The sequence below is a fragment of the Orycteropus afer genome, unplaced genomic scaffold (genome assembly GCF_000298275.1).
Source record: "Orycteropus afer afer isolate SDZICR_OR568_19922 unplaced genomic scaffold, OryAfe1.0 scaffold00181, whole genome shotgun sequence".
NCBI classification, from domain to species: Eukaryota; Metazoa; Chordata; class Mammalia; order Tubulidentata; family Orycteropodidae; genus Orycteropus; species Orycteropus afer.
The window spans coordinates 1,253,127-1,275,914 of record NW_006921768.1 but is presented as its reverse complement, the minus strand read 5'-3'; the positions used below and the strand labels follow the sequence as shown (position 1 = coordinate 1,275,914).

Sequence of the window (22,788 nt, the reverse complement as noted above, 5' to 3'; positions counted from 1 at the left end):
GCTGTTCTTTCTCTAATTGTTGGAGATGTTCATTTAAAGTGTTGATTTTGGCTCTTTCTTCTCTTTTGATGTGTGCACTTATTGCTATAAATTGGTCTATCCAGACTTTTTAAACTTCTGTGCACAAAAATCCCATACACCAGACTGGCTGGCCCTCCTGAATACTCTGCTTAGCTCATTTATAACTCAGGTAATGATTACACTGTTACTGACACTATACAATCATGTGCTGATTGTATAGTGGTGACTGCTATTGGCTCTGCCCACTGAGCCGTATGTATTTATTTATTCAAGTGATCCTGTAGTGTTCCTTGATGGCCCATCTAAATCTACAAGGACTAAGCATCGAGATCAGCACAAAGCTGGTTCCTATGAGGTATAGTTTAGAACCTCGTCACTCTCCAAATTTTTCACTATTTCTGAAACCAGCCATTACCGTGACACACAACTTCTCTAGTGGATTCAATATTTGTAGCAATGGCCACTCAGAACTCACAGACCATACTCACAGTTATGTGGCTTAATAGGAAGTAACAGGGTACAACTTGAGATCAGGATCAACTTGAAGTGATAGGAACAACTCAGGATCAGAATCAGGAAGCACAGGCAAGGTCTGGAAGGTTCCCCAAAAGTTGAAAGCACATCTCTTCCTTCTTCAGCACAGAGTTTCCAATCAGGACAGCTATCTCAGCTACTCTTGGCTAGCAGGTTCTTCTCAATCACAGTCATGCTAGCTGGCCCCTCTTGGCCATGCAACCAGACCCTTCTCTTAGACACAGAAGCAAGGAGACCCTTCTCGTAGCCTTTTACGCCCCCTCTCAGTCATGCACGGCCCTCTCAGCCATTCATGTCCCCTCACAGCTGTGCAAACCTCTCTGCCTTTGACTTTGCTGCCAGTGGTCTCTCTGCTCCTAACTGGTTCAAGTTATGCCAAGTGTAGTAGTCTGCTCTGCTCTCTTAACTGGCTTTTTAGCAGCAACTTTCTGTCATTGCTATCGGCTCTGCCACAGGTTCTCTGTCTCCAGGCCCCTTCATGGGTCACTCTGCTGCTGGGTTCCTAGCCATCTTTAGTGCTACAACCCTTGACTTGTATATTACAACTCTTTTAGAAGGTATCTTCATAGGAATCTTGAGTCCAGAGTTCTCTGCTACAGGCTCTTCTTGGTCTGAAAATTCCCTCTTTGCCTTGAAAACCTCTGTGGAGTTGGTTGTTTATATAAGAAAACTCCTTGTCAACTTCAAGCACAGACCTCCCAGCAGGACCACCAAACAATCCCCTTGGTGAACCACAAGTCATTTAATCCTAATGGGTGGATTTTCAAGCCGCTATTTGAATAGCATATTGACCATTCCCTTGCAAGATTGAGGCCCAGTCCATCAATCCACATAAGGCTTGTGCAAAATTAACATTATCTGCCTATGTTGTTGTTGTTGTTGTTATGTGCCGTGGAGTCGGCCCCGACTCATAGCGACCCCTCCTTGGGTTTCCGAGGCAGTATCACTACGGAAGTAGGATTGCCCAACCTTCCTTCCGAGGAGTGGCTGGTGGATTTGAACCGCCAGCCGTCTGGTTAGCAGGCAAGTGTCTTAGCCACTATGCTACTGGCTTTTCCCTGGGCAAAAACAATGACCCTCTGGGTAGAGAGTAACTTGGGAGGTGCCCCAATTAGTTTATCCAAAGAACTAGGGAAAAGATAACAACTCTTAGGGTTTAGGGGGAACAATCTCCTAAACTGTTTTTCCAAAGAATCAAGGCAACAGGCCATATAAATTAACCCATTTCACCACAGACTCTGTTTCATATAAATTATTTTGAATCTATTATTATAGAGACTCTACTTCTATATAGAATCTCTCTTTTCAGTGGCTGTCAAGTTGATTCCAATTCACAGTGACACAATGTGTGTCCAAGTAGTGCTCCACAGAGTTTTCAATGGCTTATTTTTTGAAAGGCCTTTCTTCCAAAGTGTCTCTGGGTAGACTTGTACCTCCAACCTTTTGGTTATCAGCCAAACATATCAGTCATTTGCTCTACCCAGGGCTCCTTTTAGAAATGACAAAGCTTTATTTCCTCCTATTCTCATCCTGGTGGTGGAAACAATAAATAAGCTGTTTCTTTTTGGTAGTCTTGCCAGTTCTTTAAATTATACCTTTAAAAAACATACACAAATATTGTCCTCAGTAAAACTGTGGTGTGGTTACTTCTAGACCACTTGGCTATGACTCTCAACAATAATAACAACTGGTATATAGGATTATTGTCCACAGAAGTTTAAAAGTCTGGATAGAGCAAACAGGGGACCGTAAGAAATTGGATACTGAGAAAAAGACAGACTGGAGCTAGTGAGAGGCTATTTAGTGCAACACTCCAGCAGCACTAAATGCTTGGCATAAAGAAAATGTGAGACTCCCTTGCCAATTGCCTGCTTTGTAAAATTCATGAGGTCTGTATCCTTTAACTCTGACTACTCACTAATCCTTCTGTAATTCACTTTAGGTGACCGTTGACACCATAATCTCTGCCAAAAGAGTCCATGTAGGGAAATGAATTCACTGAAAGTGAATTGAAATTTCTCATTGGTCTAGACTTGTTGTTGTTGTTGTTATGTGCCGTTGAGTTGGACCCGACTCATAGTGGCCCCTCCTTGGGTTTCCAAGGCAGTATCATTACAGAAGTAGATTGCCCAACCTTCCTTTTGAGTGGTGTAGACTAGTGCTTTTCAATAGAACTTTTTGCAATGATGGATATATCTTACGTTTTTTTTTTCTGAGAACAACTGGACCCATGGGCTATTGAACACTTGAAATATGGCTAGTGAGACTGAGGAACTAAAATTTTGACTTTATTCAACTTTAAGTAGTCATATGTGGCTACCATGTAGATGGCACAAATCTAGACTAAAACATGCAAATCCAATACTCAAGTATGTTTTGTTGTGAGTGTACAAAATTTTAATTTTTTGTCAATATTTATACAAACCTTGGTTGCCATTCCTTCATGACAGCAATTCGTTGAGACTTCTAGACCGGGGGCCCACACTACTCATCTGTTATGTCTTTCTTCTGTAGTTATTTGCATTTACAATAGCTTATTTAGACTGAACTGAATCATCTGATGGCTTTCATTGTCTCTTGGCTAGAAATCTAAAAGCATGCTTTGGAATCTAAAAGGTGGTTTGGAGCAACTCTCTTGGAAACTTGTGGTCTATACTGTATGTTATGGGCCTACTTCAGATTAGGTTCATTCCTCTGGAAGGATCTAAGAAAGAGCCTCTGAAAGGTCAGAGTTTTCCTTGGAACCCACTGGCTGGTTGAATTTGAAGTTATGGCTGTAAAATGTCACCACTACCCTTCACATTTCCCTGTGGCTTACCCTGAAGAATCCTTTGAGTAAGTATGTCTATACATCTTAGTTGTCTAGTACTGCTAGAACAAAAGTACCACACATGAGTTGCTTTAACAAAAATAAATGTATTTTTTCACAGTTTAGGAGGCTAGAAGCCTAAATTCAGGGTGCTGGCCCTCGGGAAAGGCTTTTTCTCTCTGTCGGCTCTGGAGGAAGGTCCTTATTTCTTCTGATTCTGCTTCCTGGTCCCATGGAGATCTCCATGTGGCATGGCATCTCCCTTCCCCTACCTGTGCTCCATAGTTTGCTCCTTTAATTTCTTTCACATCTCAAAAAGAGATTGACTAGATACATCTTACACTAATTCTACCTCATTAGCATACAAAGATACCTCATTCCCAAATGGGATTATAACCACAAGCATAAAGGTTAGGATTTACAATACATTTCGGGGGACATATTTCAATCCATGGGAGCTCTGGTAGCATAGTGGCTAAGGCACTTGACTGCTAACAGAAGGCTGGTGGTTGAAACCCACCAGCCACTCCTCGGAAGGAAGGTTGGGCAATCTACTTCCGTAGTGATACCACCTCAGAAACCCAAGGAGGGGTCGCTATGAGTCAGGTCTGACTCAATGGCAAACGATAACAACAACAACAACATTTCAATCTGTAACACTACATTTAAGGGGAATGGAGTTGAGGTACAAGTTGTAAACTATAGACTGTCAGCCCTGTATTGTGTTAGTTTTATGTGGATTCTGAGTTGAGGAAGATCTGATGTGACCATTGGGACTGATATGACAATGAACATGGACTTTAGGGTTATCACATACAGTAGCTCTAGAGAATGATTCCTTTCTTTATTAAAGAATGAAGGGTTGGGCCACATGACATAATATACATAGTACTATAAAACTGGAATTTTCTCTAGGCCCCTTCCATTTCTATCAATTGTAGGACTATGGTACCAAAACACTGCCATGTAGAAATTACATAATGAAAACACTGGACTTACATTGAGTGTTGTAAGAGGCTCATATGTAACATCCTGTACAGGAGATGTTTTTTTGGTTAATTCTAGTGGACATTGAAGATACCTGAAATTATACTCGATCTGTGGAAGACATAAATGTTTTTAAAATTACATTTAGTCTAATATAGACACCAAAAGTTGCTCTTGAAAAATATCATATACACAAGCTGCTGAAAATTAAGTGATTCAAACAAGGTTGAGTCATTTTATCTGGAGAAAAGTTAATTAAACTATTGTATATTTTATTTTTTTAAAAAAAAAATCCAGAAAGGCTGTTATTTCATTGCTTTACAACTCACAGCCATCGTAAAAGATGAATTCTCAAAAGATCATTTAGATCTTTTAGAATTTCATTGTGCAGATGAAGCTACCTAAGAAAATAGAAATATTAAAAGTAACTCTGAATAATACTATTATGAACAATTAAAATACTGAGGGAAAACTAAAGATCAAAAGGAAAAATTCCCTCATAAGTAAGTAATATAACATTAAGACAAATGAAACTAGTAATTACCATGTTTTGAAACTGGGAAACTCTAGCAATATCATTTTTTAAATTTTTCAAAGAGCTATGATAAAATTAACATCAAACTATTATGATAAAATACACTTACATGGTAGTCTATGCACGACTTGTCCTCTGTAGAGTGCAGCATGCATAGGTCTAGAAGTTCCTTTGAGAAAGAAAAAAATCAGTTAAAATACTCTGGAAGGAGACTAAACATGACACAAAACTTTATCCTCTTTCTAAAATAGCATATAAAGATATCCTCTTCCTTTGCTTCTTTGACTGCAAGGACAAATGATAATTCATGTAATGTAGGAAACGAGGTTTAAAATACAACGTGCTACAACAATCACTGCATGGCACAGAAATGCCAAGTGATTGAGTAAAACACCATAAGCTTGAAAATAAAATCTGTATTTATTAAATTTGAGTAGTAAGTTATTTTTGCCTCAGATTTGATGTCTTTCTGGGCTTCTAGGCAACAAATAGTTTATTAAGAATTCCTTTTCTCCCCATCTTATAGTAACAATTTATTGCCCCTAATCAAGAACTTTGAGTCCAACACTGGATTCTTTCTATGGGCTAAGTTCCATCTTCTCAACTGCTTGGATATGGATGACTGCATTCTTCTGGTTAACACCTGCAAACCAACAGTGACAAAGTACGTAAGAGGGGGTAGGCAGGGTGATGGGTAGAGATGTTGTAATGAGAAATATTTGAAGGCCTTCTAGATGCATAATTCAGGAAGAGAACACTATGGGACCATAAGGTATCTGAGGTCTTGGGCAAATATTTAATGGAGACTCTGTCTACATAAACAATTTGAGTCACCCCAAAGTGAATGTGATACCATCATTCTAGTGGCCCAAACTCACAGTCCTAAGAAACAAAGACCCCAATAGTCATATGGTCCTCTCAAACTGAGATTGGACACAAGGGCACAAAAAACCACATCAATGCTTCTTGGACCTCCTTAAGCATTAGGAAACCTCATTTGCAGAACATGGGGGTAGATAGAGGGTTAGATAGTGCCCTGAAGGGTAAAAATGTGGGCTAGCCCCATCTTGTGGGCATAGCGGCTTTGGCCAGTTACAGGCACCCTGATAAGGACTTAGAAAACTTTAAGGATGGTTCTTCTGGCAATGAGGCCAGCAGTATTGATGGGATGAATAGGTATCATCAAATATGTGAAGACTGTTATGGAAAATAAAGACTAATCTAGTCTGTAGTGCTTTGCAAGGCAGAACCAACAAGGCAGGTATAATTTTACAATGTGGGAACTTGGTTACAATCAGCACAGGTAAAATAAAGGATGGGTTGCCTCAGAGTGTTTTACAAAAGCAACTGAATGACTTATTGTCAGAAATGTCGTATAAATAATTCAAATATGTCATGTGAGCTTAAACTAAAAGGGCTTAAATTCTCTTATTTTACTGGGAAAAAAAGTCACATTAAATACTAGTCACTATAAAGGCCTAAGACATCTGACTGCTAACCAGATGGCTGGCGGTTCAAACTCACCAGCCACTCCTTGGAAGGAAGGTTGAGCAATCTATTTCCACAGTGATACTGCCTCGGAAACCCAAGGAGGGGCCACTGAGTCGGGACTGACTCAATGGTAGTGAGAAAATATATAGTAGTATAAAGAAAAAAAGAAAATCAATTGTAATCCCAAAATGAAGTAACTCTTAATGTCTTGGTATAATTTCTTCAGATCTTTTTTGTTTTGATATGTTAATAATTTTACCATTTCTTTTTCTATTATGAATAATGCTGCAGGGAACACTACTGCATATACTCCTGCCCGTATGTGGGATTATTCAGTGGGATAGTTTCCTACAACTGAAATTCCTGAGTAAGAGAGTCTGAGTGCATTTTCAACCCTGAATGAACATTCATGCATTCTTTCATAAGATTTATGTACCTAAAAGGCTATCTCTGTACTGCACTGGGCCCAATTTCCACTAGATATCATAAAGAAAAAAGTGCACATAAAATATTAGCATAAATATTAATACATACAAACAATAGGTGCTAGTACTAGTATTCTTAGGAGTAGTAGTAGTGGTAGTAATCATAGAAGCAGATCAAAAGAGTGAAAAAATGTTATGTGTCAACTACTATCCTGAACACTGTATATATTTTACCTCTAATTTTTAGAATCACTTTGCAAGATTGTATCAGCATTACTGCTTTAGGGATGAAGAAAATGTTGACCATCTTTGGGCTGGCTTTTATCTTCACTGCTTTGACAGAGGAAACTGTACAAAAATATATTTCTACCATAACCCAAGGGATTGCACCAGGATAATATATGGCAACCAACACAAGGCCTTAAAGCTGGGAATACAAAAGACAGAGGTGGGGTGGGGCCATGGAAGCGTGTTCATCTTAAGGAAGTGGCTGCTTCTCAGATCCCTGTCTTGTGAGAAGATAGACCCAGTTGCGGGACTTTATGATTTTGTCTGGTTAACCAGGTACCTGGATCCTAAGATAAATGCCCTTGTTTGAAGTGTTAGCAACTAATGCCAATTTGAAACAATAACAGGCATATTGAACAAAACATACCCAGAAGCTTTATTCAGCCAGCAACCACCAGTTTGTGTTCTCTGCTCTAGTCTTAGAAAGTCTGAATAGAAAATCTGTTTCCCATATTTCCGTATAGTCCACATAACCATTAATAACCCTCAATAAATACTTATTGACTAACATCCTGTAAAGTCTATGGGAAACTAGAAACATTATTTAAAGGTGAAGATTTAGTTTGTGATTACAATAAACCTTTACAGTATATTATATGCCAGGCATATACCCAGAAGGAGTGTTGTTTGAGAACTTACTTTCATGCATTCAGGAAGATACTCCACCATTTCCATGATTGGACATTTATTACTTTGAGAATAATGACTAAATGCCTTAAGACATTCTTCCCATCTGTTTAAACCAGACAAAAGCAAGTGTTAATCTGTTCTGCACATAACAAAGCTACCACATAAACCTCAAGATTGTGTTTTTTAGGAAAAACCTGAATTTTAGTTCATTCATAACATAAAGCTCACCCACTGGTTCCAACAAAGGTCAATCCATGAATGAGATCCTTGTCCATCAGTGGACATTAGGAATACAGGCCAGTATCAGGATGGCTGTTATAATCACTTTTCTGTCTCTTTTCCTGTTGTTGTTGTTGTTATGTGCCATCGAGTTGGACCCAACTTATAGCGACCCCACCTTGGGTTTCTGAGGCAGTATCACTACGGAAATAGATTGCCCCATCTTCCTTCCGAGGAGTGCCTGGTGGGTTTGAACCGCCAGCCTTCTGGTTAGCAGTCATGTGCCTTAGGCACTGCACTACCAGAGGTCTCTTTCCCTAAATGCCTTCAAAAGAAGGCAGCCTTTCATCTTCTTTTCCTCCTGAAGTCAAGAAATAGTCTGTACTTTCACAGCTGACTGTGTTGGGTAAGGATATGTACATTCACATATATATTTCAGCAGCTTTGTACTATGCACATAATACTTAATAGGCAATCAATATATGCATCATGTATTTAATTAAATGAAAAAAGAACATGTGCAAAGTATATTAAATAAGCATGAAGTCTGCTAGAACACTGAAGAGTTTTCCCCTTCTTGTAATCCCTATCTAATTAGACAAAATGAGAATGTAACTCACAATATTAAAAAGCAACAACAAAACACTGACATTGAGTCAATTCCAACTCATCACAACCCCCGTTGTATTTCCGAGGCAGCCAATCTTTATGGAAGTAGCTTGCTCCATCTTCCTTCCACAGAGTGGCTGGTGGTTCTGAACTGCTGCCAACCTTCTAGCTAGCAGTCAAATGCCTTAGGCACTGTGCCACCAGAGCTCCTTGCCTACAATATTAAGGAGGGTATAAAACTGCAACAGGAAACAAAGACAAGCCTATTTATGTCCAAGATTCTGTCTATGTGACAGAAGACTAGTTCTAAAAACAGTCAGATAAATTTTCCATTAATCCTCTCAGTAAAATCCATCTAGAGTATCTGCATTATCACCAGAAAACCTCTGATTGCATACCTGCAAAATTGGTGTTTCAAAATAATGATTACCAGGGGTTTCTTGAGACTGTTCATGCTCAAAAAAATAGGCTCATTTCACCTTGAATGTGAGGGTGTTCATCTCTGTCTACTATTTGGGTGACACTGGGCCCTTGAACATATCTGTCTATTATTATATAGAAAAGCATGGGTATGAGAAGTGGGAAAAATTACCCTCCAGCCCCATCATTAAAACTCCTTAGAATATGATTTAAAAACAGCCACCACAACAGATCATGTGTTAAGGGAAATTTCATTAGATAGAAGCAACATCCAGTTTGGGGTTTTCTGTTGGCATAAGAGGATGAGGCAATTTCAGGAAGGGCCGTGCAGGGTTAACTTAATGATCAAGGTGTCAGGCATGAACTCCCAAATCTCACAAAAGTGCTACCAAGGTAATATTTTCATCCCATGCATGTATTAGAAATGAAAACTAAAGATTAGAAAGGTTAAGCAACTTGTCTATTATCATTCAAAAAGTTAACTAAAAAACTAAAAGATTTATGTCAGCAAAGAGCATTTTTAAATTTATGATAAACAGCTGAAAATTACATTACTTTTCTCTTTTTTGTTTTCTCTGAGGTCTAATATTCTCATGCTAGCGAATATTAATGATAATGGACAGTGAAGCAGTGTACCTTTTGTTCCTGATGGTGGTAAGAACCACATCCTTTCTTTTATTGTGAATTGCAACATGCAAAAAGGAGGCATCCTGCTTGTTCAGGACAATTCCAGCATCATAGCTCAGAAGAACTGCAACGGCTTTGGCATGGCCTTCCCTTGCAGCAAAGTGAAGTGCAGTGTTCTTTTAGAGAAAATAGAAAACAGAAAACACAGTGAAGATGGTTGATCATCACTTGGTTACTTTACTGCCCTGTTTCATTGTTGAGTTGCTTAAAAGAAAGTATTAGCAAAACTAACTATTTAATACCAACAAAGACAAAATGAGAATCATGATTCAAAATAAGAAGCCTACATATAGCTCAAATATGGTACTGCAAGGAGCAGGGAGGAACCTGTATGTGTATGTATGAATTTCAATGTTGGGTTTTTCCAGGAGGGTGATTGTACAAGGAAAAAGCACACATGTTCGTGGGAGAAATGCTAGAGTGAACACAAAGAGAAGACTCCTGGGAGATTTATCATCTAGTAGAGAAGTGGTTTCTAGATTTTTCACAGATAATTTCACAGTCTAGTACATTAAAAAAAAAAAAAATCAGAGATATTAAGTTAACAATTTTCACTTTTAGCACATAAGAACATTAAAACAACTACACTCTTCTAACTCCCTCATTTCATGAGAGAATATACATTTTAATATTCTCACTCTCCTAAAAAAAGGACATAATAGCAGAATGAGGGGCAGTTTCTCAAATCAAACACATTAAGTTTTATGGAAAACTCACTCTGACCTCTTTATTATTTTCAGTTCAGGGATTGCTGGGAGTTTTCTCATCACTCTGCACAGGACAGTGGATGGGCTTCTGCGAGGCTGGACAGGGTCCTCAGTGTAGGCCCACCCCTTGGCATTCTCCTTATTCTGTTCCCTTCTACTCCTCCCCCACTATAAGATTTAGGGTGTTAAGAACCCAACAAATTGCTGGCAATGAGGCAGGGAAGGGAAGAGGTGTCTAAGAAGAAGACTTTTTTAAAATTTTGGAAGTTTGTTGTACACTGAAATTTTGGTCCAGAGAAATAACATTGTACATACCCCGTCTTCGTCTAGCTGATCTGTGCATTTCAAATTGGTATCAAGAATGACCTTCATGGTTTGAGTGTACCCGCCCATAGAAGCATGATGCAAAGCAGTCCAGCCATAGTGGTCACTGTGAAAGAGTTAAGAAAAGATGTGTGACTATGTGCATGCAGTTTACAGACGAAAGGTGAGAAGTGATGCCACCTGGCTCATTAATCTGAGAGGTGGAAGTGCTGACCAAAAAAAAATGCGTAACTGAGATCTAGCAAGTAAATATTTAGTACCCATTTATAATAAATGAGCTAATTTCAAGGCCATTTGTCTTAAATGAACTACCTAAGATGTGATCCACATGTATTTTTTTATCTAGTAGATTAAAGTGTAAAAGTATATCAATCAACACATTACCAAAAACTGGGGAGTAGGGGAAACTAGAGTTAGCATTTCTATGTTACATATATATATCTTTATATCTATCTATCTATCTATATATCTATATATATCTATAGATATAGATATATCTATATCTATAGATATGTAAAGATACGTATATATTCCCCCCAATAAAAGCTATGGTGTACTTATACATGGTATTTTAAATCTTCATTTATTCTTTCATTAAGCATTGTATCAAAACTATTTCCATGATATTACTCTTCAGGGACAATAGTTACTACTAATAATAATCCCAATAATAAACATAACTTAGATTGTATACTTACCTTAGTGTCACATACTCTTCTAAGAGTTTAGGTCTCAAGAGATTTTTCCTCTTGTGCTTTTGAATATGCCTACTCAATCCCCTTGGAAAATGTCCTTTCTCACAAAATTTCAAGATGTAATACAACAAAGGCTAGCCACATTACTGATACTTTTTGAAATTAGACATAGAAGCAATGTGTGCAGTCCTGACACTATTTAATATCCATACTAGTGAGCAGCTATTTTAGGGTACAAAAGATACCTTGCTAGTTCAAAACTCAAAACCAAACCCACTGCCTTGAGTAGATTCTGACTCATAAGGACCCTATAGGACAGCACAGAACAGCCCCATAGGGGTTTCAAGGCTGTGTATCTTTATGGAAGCAGACTGCATCATCTTTCTCCTGCTGAGCTTTTGGTGGGTTTGAATCATCGACCTTTTGTTTAGCAGCTGAATGCTTTAACCACTATGCTACCAGAGCTTTTTGCTATTTCAATTATGATGTAATCAAGCAGCAACACTTTGGGTCTACCTTGTAGCCTTGCTGTTTGGTGTTCCCTTGTAAGCAGAAAGGAACTGGGTAAAGCATGCATTCCTCAGTTGCATCATTACTTTGTTGGCATTGGTATGCTGATAAAAAATTAGGGTTTTAGACATTAGCCTATCAAGTCTTTTGCTACAACCTAGCTGAATTGAGAATATAATCCATCTTTATAAATTTTTTTTTTCTTTACAAAAGAGTAATGTCACTTTTTTATTGTGCTTACATATTTTTAACTTGGTTTTGTTTCTTCTGTTAGAATTCCTTTAAGTATAAAAAAGTTCAATGAACTTTAACTTGTCTGCTATTGTGGCTAAAAGGGAGCTTTTTAATGTAATTTTTTACCAGATTGAATGAAAAGAGAGGCTTTGAACTTGGATGTTTGTTTTTGCGTATACCCACACACGTATGCACATACACATATGCAAACGGTTTTGTATCTGCATAAAAAACAGGGCAGTGGGAAGTGCTATATCAGGAATTGTATCAAAAGTTTTGAGAACTACTATGCTGAAACCACTTATTCTGTGACTTGAAAAAGGTCTTCAAGTCTCCAAACCTGCTGTCTTTGTCAGCTGCAAATGCTACTAACATCTTTTTCAATATATTTGAGTTACTATAAGTTTTGAGGGAGCTCTGGTAATGTAGTGCCTAAGGCATTTGACTGCTAACAAGAAGGCTGGTGGTTCAAACCCACCAGCCATTCCTCAGAAGGAAGATTGGGCAATCTACTTCTGTAGTGATACCGCCTCGGAAACCCAAAGAGGGGTCGCTATGAGGCAGATCTGACCCGACGGCAGCGAGTTTGGTTTGGTTTGGATCTCTAGGGAAGTAGACTGCCCAATCTTGCTTCCAAGGAGTGTCTGGTGGGTTTGAACCATCAGCCTTATGGTTACCAGTCAAATGCCTTAAGTACTACGCCACCAGATACCACCTTGGAAATCAAGGAGGGGTTGCTATGAGCTGCAACTGACTCAATGGCAGTGAGTTTGTTTTTTGTTTTTTTAGTAAGTTTTGAGAATTAAATAAGTAAAAGTGCTTAATGAACTATAAAGTTAGATACCAAATTTAAAATAAAATGGAAAAACATCCTGAAAATAGCTAATTAATAAAAAAGAACATATTTAAATATTTCAATTATATATTCTCACCTGAGAAATAATGCACCCTTTTTCAGGAGAAGATGAACAACTTTATCATGTCCATTTTTTGCTGCCAAATGGAGAGGAGTCATTCCATGAAGATCACCTTCATTCAAAAGCCTCATATCGGTTATGTCTTGTAGGAGCCTCTGGCAAGTATTGATACGTCCATAACTTGAGAAAAGAATAAGTTTCATCTTTACAAAGAAAATATTAAATATAAAGAAAGCATGCTTTTATATTGTACTGAATAACCCTTACCTGGCTGCAAAATGTAGAGGTGATTTCTTATCTTTGCTTTTGGAATGAAGGGACACATTAAAGTGAAGAAGATTATTTACAGAGCCAGGAACTCCCTGTCTACATGCATAATGTAGAGGAGTACAACCATTGTTGTCTTCATCCATGACCAGCTCTTTAATATGTTGCATCTGTGGGAAAAGTTAATATTCTATATATTGCTATACTAATGAAGTATTTTTCAAACTTTACTAAAGGATAGTATAGAATTGTCCAACAAAAGTCAATAGGTATTTCTTCAGGGGAAAATGTAAATAGCCTGAAGGAAACTAAAGTAAAATAAGTATGGATAATGTTGCAGACTGTCTCCCTATGGTACATTATTATATTAAAGGCTCTGAAAAAGTCCTGCAAGTTGAAATAAACCTTAATGTTTTAACCCAGCTGTAGATCCTTACATAAGCATTTTCATAACATATTTGACCATAGACCCCATGCTTATCCCCTCCTCCTTTTCTCCCAAATAACACTTATCAGTTAACACTTATGTGTTCTGTAAGAGGCAGGAGATGGGATCCTAAAATTACCAGTTGAATCCCACTCACAGCAATTCCATGTGTGTCAGAGTGAACTGTGCCCCACAGGATATTAAAATTACCTTTATCTTTTAAATGTATATTAAATAAAAAATGAATGAATAAATGAGTAGCTTAATCCAATCAATAAATAAACATTTATTGTTTTTTCTTAATCAATGATGAAGTATTAGTAATTTACTCAGGTACATAATTAACTCTTTTTCATTGACATGCAATTTATAATGGTTAAACAATGAAATAAAACTGATTAAGTATGTATTCTTATACATTTAATCAGTATTAATGTATTTTTATAGATGCAGATATGTAAAACTTTGCATAACTTAGAAAACTCAAACCCTATCTAATTAACTAATTATCACTCTTATTAGTGGCATCATATTATAAATAAACATTCAAATAAACCAAACCAAAACAAAACTCACTGCCATCGAGTCACATCCGACTCATAGCAACCCCTCCTGGGTTTCCAAGGCAGTATCACTATACAAGGAGACTGCCCAATCTTCCTTCTGAGGAGTAGCTGGTTAGCAGTCAAGTGCCTTAGGCACTATGCCACCAGAGTTCCCTAAATATTTAAATAAGGTATCTTAATTTTAAAACATTGTTTCAAATTCCAAAGTCAGCCTTATAGTAATAAAAATCATAATACACACAATCAGTTTACTCTTTTGAACCTAGTTCAGTTAACAATAAATCCATCCCCCAATAAAACCCAAACTCACTGCCATTGAGTTGTTTCCAACTAATAGCGATCCCTCCGTGGGTTTTTGAGGTGGTATCTCTACAGAAGCAGATTACCCAACCTTCCTTCTGAGGAGTGGCGGGTGGGTTTGAACCACCAGCCTTCTGGTTAGCAGTCAAATGCTTTAGTCACTATTTTGGTTACCTACTGCCACTCTGAAAGGAATATACCACAAATGGGATGATTGAACAAACAGGAGTTTACCTCCTATAGTTTGGAGGTTTTAAGTCCGAGTTCAAAGTGCCAGGGTCTAGGGCCTGGGTCAAAGCCCCTCAGCCTTGGGCTTCAGCTCTGCCTCCTGCTCCTGGCCCAATGAAGCAAGAGGCTTTTCTTCACTGAGACAGCTACTGCCTGCTGAGGCTGACAAGCCCAAGATTGACAACTAAAAAGGCACAGTCCCAATGTTACCAAACCACATGGCTGGCCATTGATTCAAGTCCATTGAAAGTCCCAAGGTTGGCAGAGCATAGGCAGGCTGCTGAGCAACAAAATGCTACATGCAGGGTTCAAGCGTGCTATAAGCTGGAGACCATTTCCCAAGGCTTCTTCTTAAACATAGAACACAGACCACGTCCCTAAGGCTCAGCTGCTCACAGTAGATTCCACTATGGAGTTGATTACCAGTCTCATCATGGGGAATACCACATCCAGCTGCCCAGCCACTCAACCAGACCCAGCCAAGTTGACACACAAACTTAACTACCACAGGCCCTATGCCACCAGAGCTCCTCGATAAATCCACAGACACATACAAATTACCTGCATAAACTCAGGTTGCAAATTCTTTAATCCATTACGTTGTTGTACAGTCAAATGCAAAAAATTACGTCCAAGATTATCCTTTATGTCTACATGGGCACCTAAAAAAAAGCACTATATAAATATAACTTCTACTCATTTGTATAGAGCATGTTCTATGGTGAATTTTCAATGAGAAAATAAAATACTTTTGACTTAATACTTTGCCAACCTTTAACTTACATGAACTTTTATTTAGATGAGAAAACTAAGCATATTTAAAAATGGATTTATGTAACAGTGGGTATATGAGGGAGAGAATATGTGATATATTACATCAATATATAAAGGCATACTTTAAAATATATATTTGGAGAGATCATTAAGAAGAGGGGAGAAGGAAAAAATACCCCTCTTCTATCTTCTCACAGCACCAGAAAGTACCTTAAACAGGGACAGTTACAGTACCTACACCACATAGAATTGACTGAAAAAATATTGATAAAATGTTTGTTAAAATGTTGCTATAATTGGTTTATAAATGTTATCTACTATTGTTCTGAAACTATTGTTTTACTCACTGGAATGAAAATTATCCTAGATATGGGAAGTATTCTATTTTTCTTTGTATTCATGGTATTTGGGCCAATGCCTAGCATACAATTAATGGTTAATAAATGTGCGGTATAGTGAATTACTTGGCATGGTTTTTCTAGCCATGGCCTTTTGACTCCTACTATATGACTGGGTGGAATTACGAGGAGTTGGGACCATGGAAATAAGGTGCATGGAATCGTAATGTGGGCATTGATCAGTTTTGCCAGTCGCTAGGCTTAAAATGAGCCTGGGGGTGGGGGGTTGGGGAGAATCTCACTGCCATCAAGATAGAGAAGAGCTAGAAGTGGAGCATGTTCTTGGACCCAAGATCCCTGCATTGAGACAGCAGAAAGATAGAAGAGAGATGGCAGGGAGATGGCAGAAAGACAGCATGGCAGCAGAACTGAGAGACCAGCATGAGACAGAGCCGCAGGCTTACCAGCCCATGGAGTGAGAAAGCTGAGTGCCTGTGGGCAGGAGGCTTGCTAGTGAAATGGGGCACACACCTACGGGCAGAGCTAAAAGAACTTTGTAACACTTGCCCAAGCAGGGCAGAGGCCAAACAGGGAGGTCATGGGCCAAGGAGAGGTAGGCCTATGGGCATGGCTGAGAGGGAGTTGTCCTGATTGAAAAATTGTATCCTGAGCATTCCTGAACATGAATTAGAACCTGTTACTTCCTTAATAAACCCCATAATCGTGAGTACTGCCTGTGAGTTCTGTGTGGCCATTGCAACAAATTATCAAACCTAGTAAAGAAATAGAGTGCATTGTATGGCAGAGGGGTGTCAGAATTAGTGAAAAGTTTGGAGGGTGGTGGCATGTCTGGCCTCATAGGAATAAGCCTTGGGTTGCTGATGGTGATTCTCTCTCCCTCTCGTGAAGCTAGAGGAGGTCAGATGATGTCACTTCATGCTCTTTTTGCAGACTTTTTTTTTTTTTTTTTAACCAAATGCAATAGTGACCCTAAAGGCCTGGCTGGGTTCTTTTTGGTACCTTTAGAAAGGAGCAAATTCACAATATTCCAAGATGCAGAAGCCGTTGCTAGTAGAAGTGGGGAACGTCCTTCGGAATCGATGCTATTAATATCTGCTCCCTACAATAAAACAAGTTATTCAACAAAGAGCTTGTGAACAAATAAATTAGCTTATGTTGCAGTCACTAAATAATAGTAATTCATTGGGATACAGTAAATATAGCTAGCAGTCAAGTAGATGACAAATTATAAATTTTTAAAAAATTTCCCTATAATTCATATGCCGTAACATCAGAAATCAAAGCATTCTTTCACAATTTCAACAATAAAAAGTATTCTTACTTGTTAATCTTTTGATTGACAACTGGCAATAGATTTCTGTCACTATTTTAACCATAAAAATAGAACCCCTTGACTTATAGCAGTAATTTAGTTCTTACTTTAAGAAATGATTTTTAAATATACAAATTTTAAAGATCTTCCAAAATTATGCATGTGGTAAAAAAAATTCAAAACAAATCATTCACTTTTTAAAAAGTCTACTTCATCTATTTTAATTCAAGTCCTAAAATAACTTTTAAATTCAAATACTTGAGAGAATATGAATTTAAAATCACATGACAAATTTTTTTACAAAAATGAATAAGTCAATATTTACCATTATGCATTATGGTTATAATATTTGATATGGCAAAGAAAAGAACTTTTTAAAATTTCACAGTAAGAAATATTCTTTGAAAGAGTAATAAAAATAGTTTAAACTATGATTGTGAATATTTGTCCATTTGGAGTCCACTGAACATGTATGAATATGGCAGCAGTAACCACTGAAAAGAGAGTGGAGCTCTGGTAGCATAGTGGCTAAGACACTTGCCTGCTAACCAGATGGCTGGCGGTTCAAACCCACCAGCCACTCCTCGGAAGGAAGGTTGGGCAATCCTACTTCCGTAATGATACTGCCTCGGAAACCCAAGGAGGGGTCGCTATGAGTCAGGGCTGACTTGACGGCACATAACAACAACAACAACAACAAATAGTTTTCTTGCCACTTAGATAGCTTCATTTGCATGAAATCATGCAAGTCATAAGACTATGGAATACATTGAATCTCTTCCTAGATTTCTTCTGTGTAGATATCAAAATTTCAATAGTTGCTATCGACAACAAATATATGTTAAGTACTATAAATGGGAATGCATTCATTGCTGAGATCATGGGGCTTAAATAAATCAATTACATACATATCCACATATAAGGCTTTATTAAAATTTAACTCAAAAACTGACTGATTCTACTTCTTAGAGTGAAAACAAAGAAATCTCAGCTTTCACTTGCAGCAGACCTTGGAAAATATTTTTTAGTTCCTCAGTTTTTCATTGTTCAAAAGTTGGCACTGATGCAGCTGGTATAGAAGCTTGCAATGGAAGATGAAGCTGATATTCTAGGCCTATCCTGACTCTAACTCAAAGCCAGTTGTGCTGAGTCATGTAGCCCAAGTCCAATACTGTCCTAGGACCAGTTCACCAGTGATTAGAATAGTTCCCTTACAATGTACTCACAAACTATCACTGGTAAAAATATCAGTAAGGGTATGAATTAGCTATAATTTCTAGCTTCTGTAATATGATGTTTTAATATCCACATAAAATAACCCTTCTCCATCATATCTGCTATACCTAGTGTGGTAGTTAAGTTTCTGTGTCAACTTGGCTGGGTAGCTGGATGTAGTTATTCTCCATGATGAGACTGTTAATGGACTCCATGGTGGAATCTACTGGAGCGGCTGAGTAGCTGTCTTAGGGATGTGGTCTGCTTCCAGTATACAAGAAGAAGCTTTGAGGAAAGTCTTTCAGTTTTTTAGCATGCTTGGACCTTGCATGTTGCTGAGTCTTCATTCAGCAGCCTGCCATGTTTCCTGCTATCTTGGGACTGCCTCTGGACTTGAACTAGTGGTCTGCCATGTTGTTTGGTAATTCTTGGGACTGTGCCATTTTATTTGTCAACCTTGGGTTTGTCAGTCTCAGCAGCCAACAGAAACCGGAGTTAAGAGAAGCCTCCAGCTCCAGTGGGCTAGGAGCAAGAAGCAGAGCCGAAGCCCAAGATTAAGGAGCTTTCACCCAGCCCCTAGAGCTGGCACTTTGAACTTGGGCTTCCAGCCTCCTAACTGTAAGAGAATAAAACCCCTGTTTGTTCAGGCCATCTATTTATGGCATTTTTCTGTTAGAGCAGCACTAGAGTACCAAAACACCTAGACAATAAGCTCCCTTCCTTGGTTTCCCATTTGGTAAACAGCTCAAGGCCCAAGGCACAACTTTGAAATATACCTGACCAATAAAATCCCTGAGTCCCAGTATCATGTTCTAGAAAACCACAATAAAGTTGCATGCCCACAGTCTTCCTTCATCTCTGCCTTGTGAACACCCCTATGTTTTCCTCCTGTGGCCCTGTCAGGGATGATATGAACACCAGGGACTAAGAGTACAATGTTTTGTTATTTTCAGCCTCCCTGTCTTGATTCATGTTGGACTATACCATGCCTCAAACATTACTATTATATCAAGAAAAATGGGGTATAAAAAGTATACTTTGGGACTTCATGCCTTATGGTAATGAAGGCTGGCTATTATACATTAATATACAGTATACTCTATATGTAAATGTGTCAATCATTCTTTTGTAAACTTCCTTTTCTGATATAAACAGGAAATTAAAATTTGACTTGTTTTTGAAAATCCATTTTATGTAATTCTATAATTTTTTAACTTTAAATAGTAATAAAGGAAATAAACCTGTCATTTGAATATTTACCATTGAAATTAAAAAGTCTGCAAGTCCATGGTGATCAAATAATGAGGCTCTGCAAAAAAAGAGAATTGCAAACATAAGATGCTGTTGATATAATTGTATAAAATACAGCTATTATAGTGAAAGTAAATTTGACTTGCCATTTAATAACATGATAAAAGTAGTAGAGAATCAGTAATCTTCCAAAGCCTATGATTGATTCTGATTAGGGTAATACTTCCAAAATAATAGTAATAGAAAAAAGTCAAATATATTTCAATATTTTCTTCCTTATCTTTTAGTAAACTTATTTTCTCCCTGTAAAATTCTCATGATGATTGTTTTGAAGTAGAAATTTCTATCCCAGTGACTTAAAATATAAGACAAAAGAAATGGCCCTGTTACCACTGTGATCATGAGGAATGACATCAGCTGCAGGCAAGTGGCCCTCAGATTCACTGCAGGGCTCAATATGCACAGAGTATAAGTGCTTCTCTTTGGCAAAAGTGTTTTGGGCAGTGATGCTGTTCTAAGTATTTGTGAAGCAGGAAAATAAGGAGAGAACTCAAGTCATTTTGACAGCACTTCACAACAGATGATAATGATAATATCAATTAAAGAACGCAAAAGTTTTCAATCTGTATTAAAATCACCACAACTGTGAATACTAATAATTTAAAAACTGTGTTTCTTATTGCAAATCTTACTTCTTTCTTCCTATTCAAGATTATATACACATTCCAGAGTCAGCTTGCCAAATTTCACCAAAAATTCACAAAGAAACACATTATGTTTATATCCTATTACTAAATAATTTTAGAAAGCAAATGCATAATGATATTAAGCCTCTAGTGCTTTGAAAACAATTAATTTTGTTATTATATCTGGCTAATCTAAAGCCTTGATACTCATATGTGGAGACCAGCAGCATCAGCATTACCTGGGAACTCATTAGAAATGCAAAATCTTACATATGTATTTATATGTGCTACAAAAATATCCACACACTGTTTAAACCAAATAGGAGGCAAAATTAGGGTAACTTCTTAGGCACAACTAAGCACCCTGAGAGAGTGAGTTGCTGAGCCTGCGGGCTGAGATCATGACAAGCTCAATTGGCACAAAATAGCTTACAAAAATATCGTTCTACATCTTACTTTGGTGAGTAGTGACAGGGGTCTTAAACGCTTGCAAATAACCATCTGAAATGCAACTATTGGTCTCTTCTCATCTGGAGCAAAAAAGAGTGAAGAATATCAAAGGTGTATGGAAACATTTAGTCCAAAGAACTAATAGACCATGAAAACCTCAGCCTATGGGACCTTGACACCAGAAGTACTAGAGAGTGCCTTGCTACCAATGCCAACCATTAAGCATTGGAGAGCCTGGACAGTGTGTGAAAAATGTGGAACAAAAGCTAAAATCATAAAAACGACAAGTCTTACTGATCTGATGTTGTTGTTATTTGCCGTCAAGTCGCCCCCGACTCATAGCGACCCCTCCTTGGGTTTCCGAGGCAGTATCACTACGGAAGTAGGATTGCCCAACCTTCCTTCCAAGGAGTGGCTGGTGGGTTTGAATCACCAGACTTCTGGTTAGCAGTCAAGTGCCTTAGGCACTATGCTACCAGAGCTCCTTACTGATAGAGACTGGTAAAACCTCCGAGACTATGACCCCAAGTCACCCTTTGGGCCTGTAATTGAATTCACTCCCAGGGCTAGCTCTCAGCCAAACAACAGATATGCCTACAAGCTGAACACCTACACCAGGAGATGGACTTCTTAGAGAAATCTACATAGGAGATCAGAAGGGTAGCATTTGCACAGGGAGAAAGGTAGAGAAGCAGGAATGCATAAGCAAGGACAGGGAAAGGGTAACCACAGGGAGGAAGTGGGAGGTGAGTAGCTACATTGCAGGGAGTGTAACCTGTGTCACAAAACAAAATGTGTATGAACTATTGAATACAAAACAAATCTAGTTTGTAAATTTTCACTCAATCACAAAACATTGGAAAAATATAAGGAAACATGCAAAATCTCGGCGGATCCAGACACATAGACTCTGAGAAAGTGAATGACTTGCCAAAGGTTACACGGTCAGGAAGGACTGGAGTAATTGCTGGAACCCCAGGCACCTTACACCAAAGCTTGAGCAATGTACTGAGGACTTTACACTACAGTAACAAAAAGGAAATCCAGCTTAAAGAGCAAATTTACTTTGTAGCTCAAGATAAATTCCAAATGTAACTGACTATTCAAAGGGCAAAGGAGCCTTGGTGGCATCATAGTTAAGCACTCGGCTAACCAGAAAGTCAGTGGTTCAAACCCACCAGCTACTCTGCAGGAGAAAGATGTGACTTCTGTAAAAATTTACAGCCTTGGAAACCCTATGAGGCAATTCTGCTTTGTCCTATAGAGTCACTATTAGTTGGAACTGATTCAAAGGCAACAGGTGTTATTCAAAGGGCATTCCAGGATCCTAGGTCAGTATCAGACTTACAGACTTAGACTAAAATGGCTCAGGAAAACTTCAGACAACCCAAGTTGAGAATGCCCAGTTAGTCACCAGGCTAAGGATACTTACGGGTCAAATGGATAGGCCTATTTTTCTAAAATAATTCTTTTTTTATGCATTTGTGTATTAAAGCTGTGTTCTAAATGGACAAAATTATTCTAACTATACCCAGATAATTGGGTTCCAAAATTGGTTGCACATTGGAGTCACTTAAGACTTCTTTTTTAAAAAAGCATGAATTTCTGCGGGCCTTCCCAGAGCTTCTGATTTAATCTGGGGTAAGAACTGGCATGGGCATTTTTAAACTACCCCACATAATTCTAATGTGTAGTCTTTTGAGAATCTCTAGTCTAAAGGTTAGTCTATCTATTGTGTTTTTGTTGTATTTCAATGGCTTTTTTTTTTTTTTTTTCATTTCTAGTGTTTCTAATGATCTTTTTTTTTTTTTTATAGCACCAGTCCTTGATTTGGGAGCTCTGGTAGCATAGTGGCTAAGACACTTGCCTGCTAACCAGACGGCTGGCGGTTCAAACCCACCAGCCACTCCT

The 22,788-nt window shown here is 38.2% G+C and overlaps 1 protein-coding gene across 1 annotated transcript in view; it reads right to left on the bottom strand.

Annotated features, from left to right (window-relative positions):
- TRPA1 (transient receptor potential cation channel subfamily A member 1) overlaps positions 1-22,788 on the bottom strand; it is a 92,639-nt gene that overhangs the window by 33,992 nt on the left and 35,859 nt on the right. Inside the window, exons 8-17 of the mRNA XM_007947353.1 lie at positions 19,751-19,799; positions 16,963-17,062; positions 15,392-15,492; positions 13,310-13,479; positions 13,058-13,222; positions 10,678-10,792; positions 9,605-9,771; positions 7,730-7,823; positions 4,996-5,055; positions 4,364-4,462 (exon numbers count right to left, since the gene is read on the bottom strand). Coding sequence (XP_007945544.1) covers positions 4,364-4,462; positions 4,996-5,055; positions 7,730-7,823; positions 9,605-9,771; positions 10,678-10,792; positions 13,058-13,222; positions 13,310-13,479; positions 15,392-15,492; positions 16,963-17,062; positions 19,751-19,799 — 1,120 coding nt within the window. The remainder of the gene's footprint in view (positions 1-4,363; positions 4,463-4,995; positions 5,056-7,729; positions 7,824-9,604; positions 9,772-10,677; positions 10,793-13,057; positions 13,223-13,309; positions 13,480-15,391; positions 15,493-16,962; positions 17,063-19,750; positions 19,800-22,788) is intronic.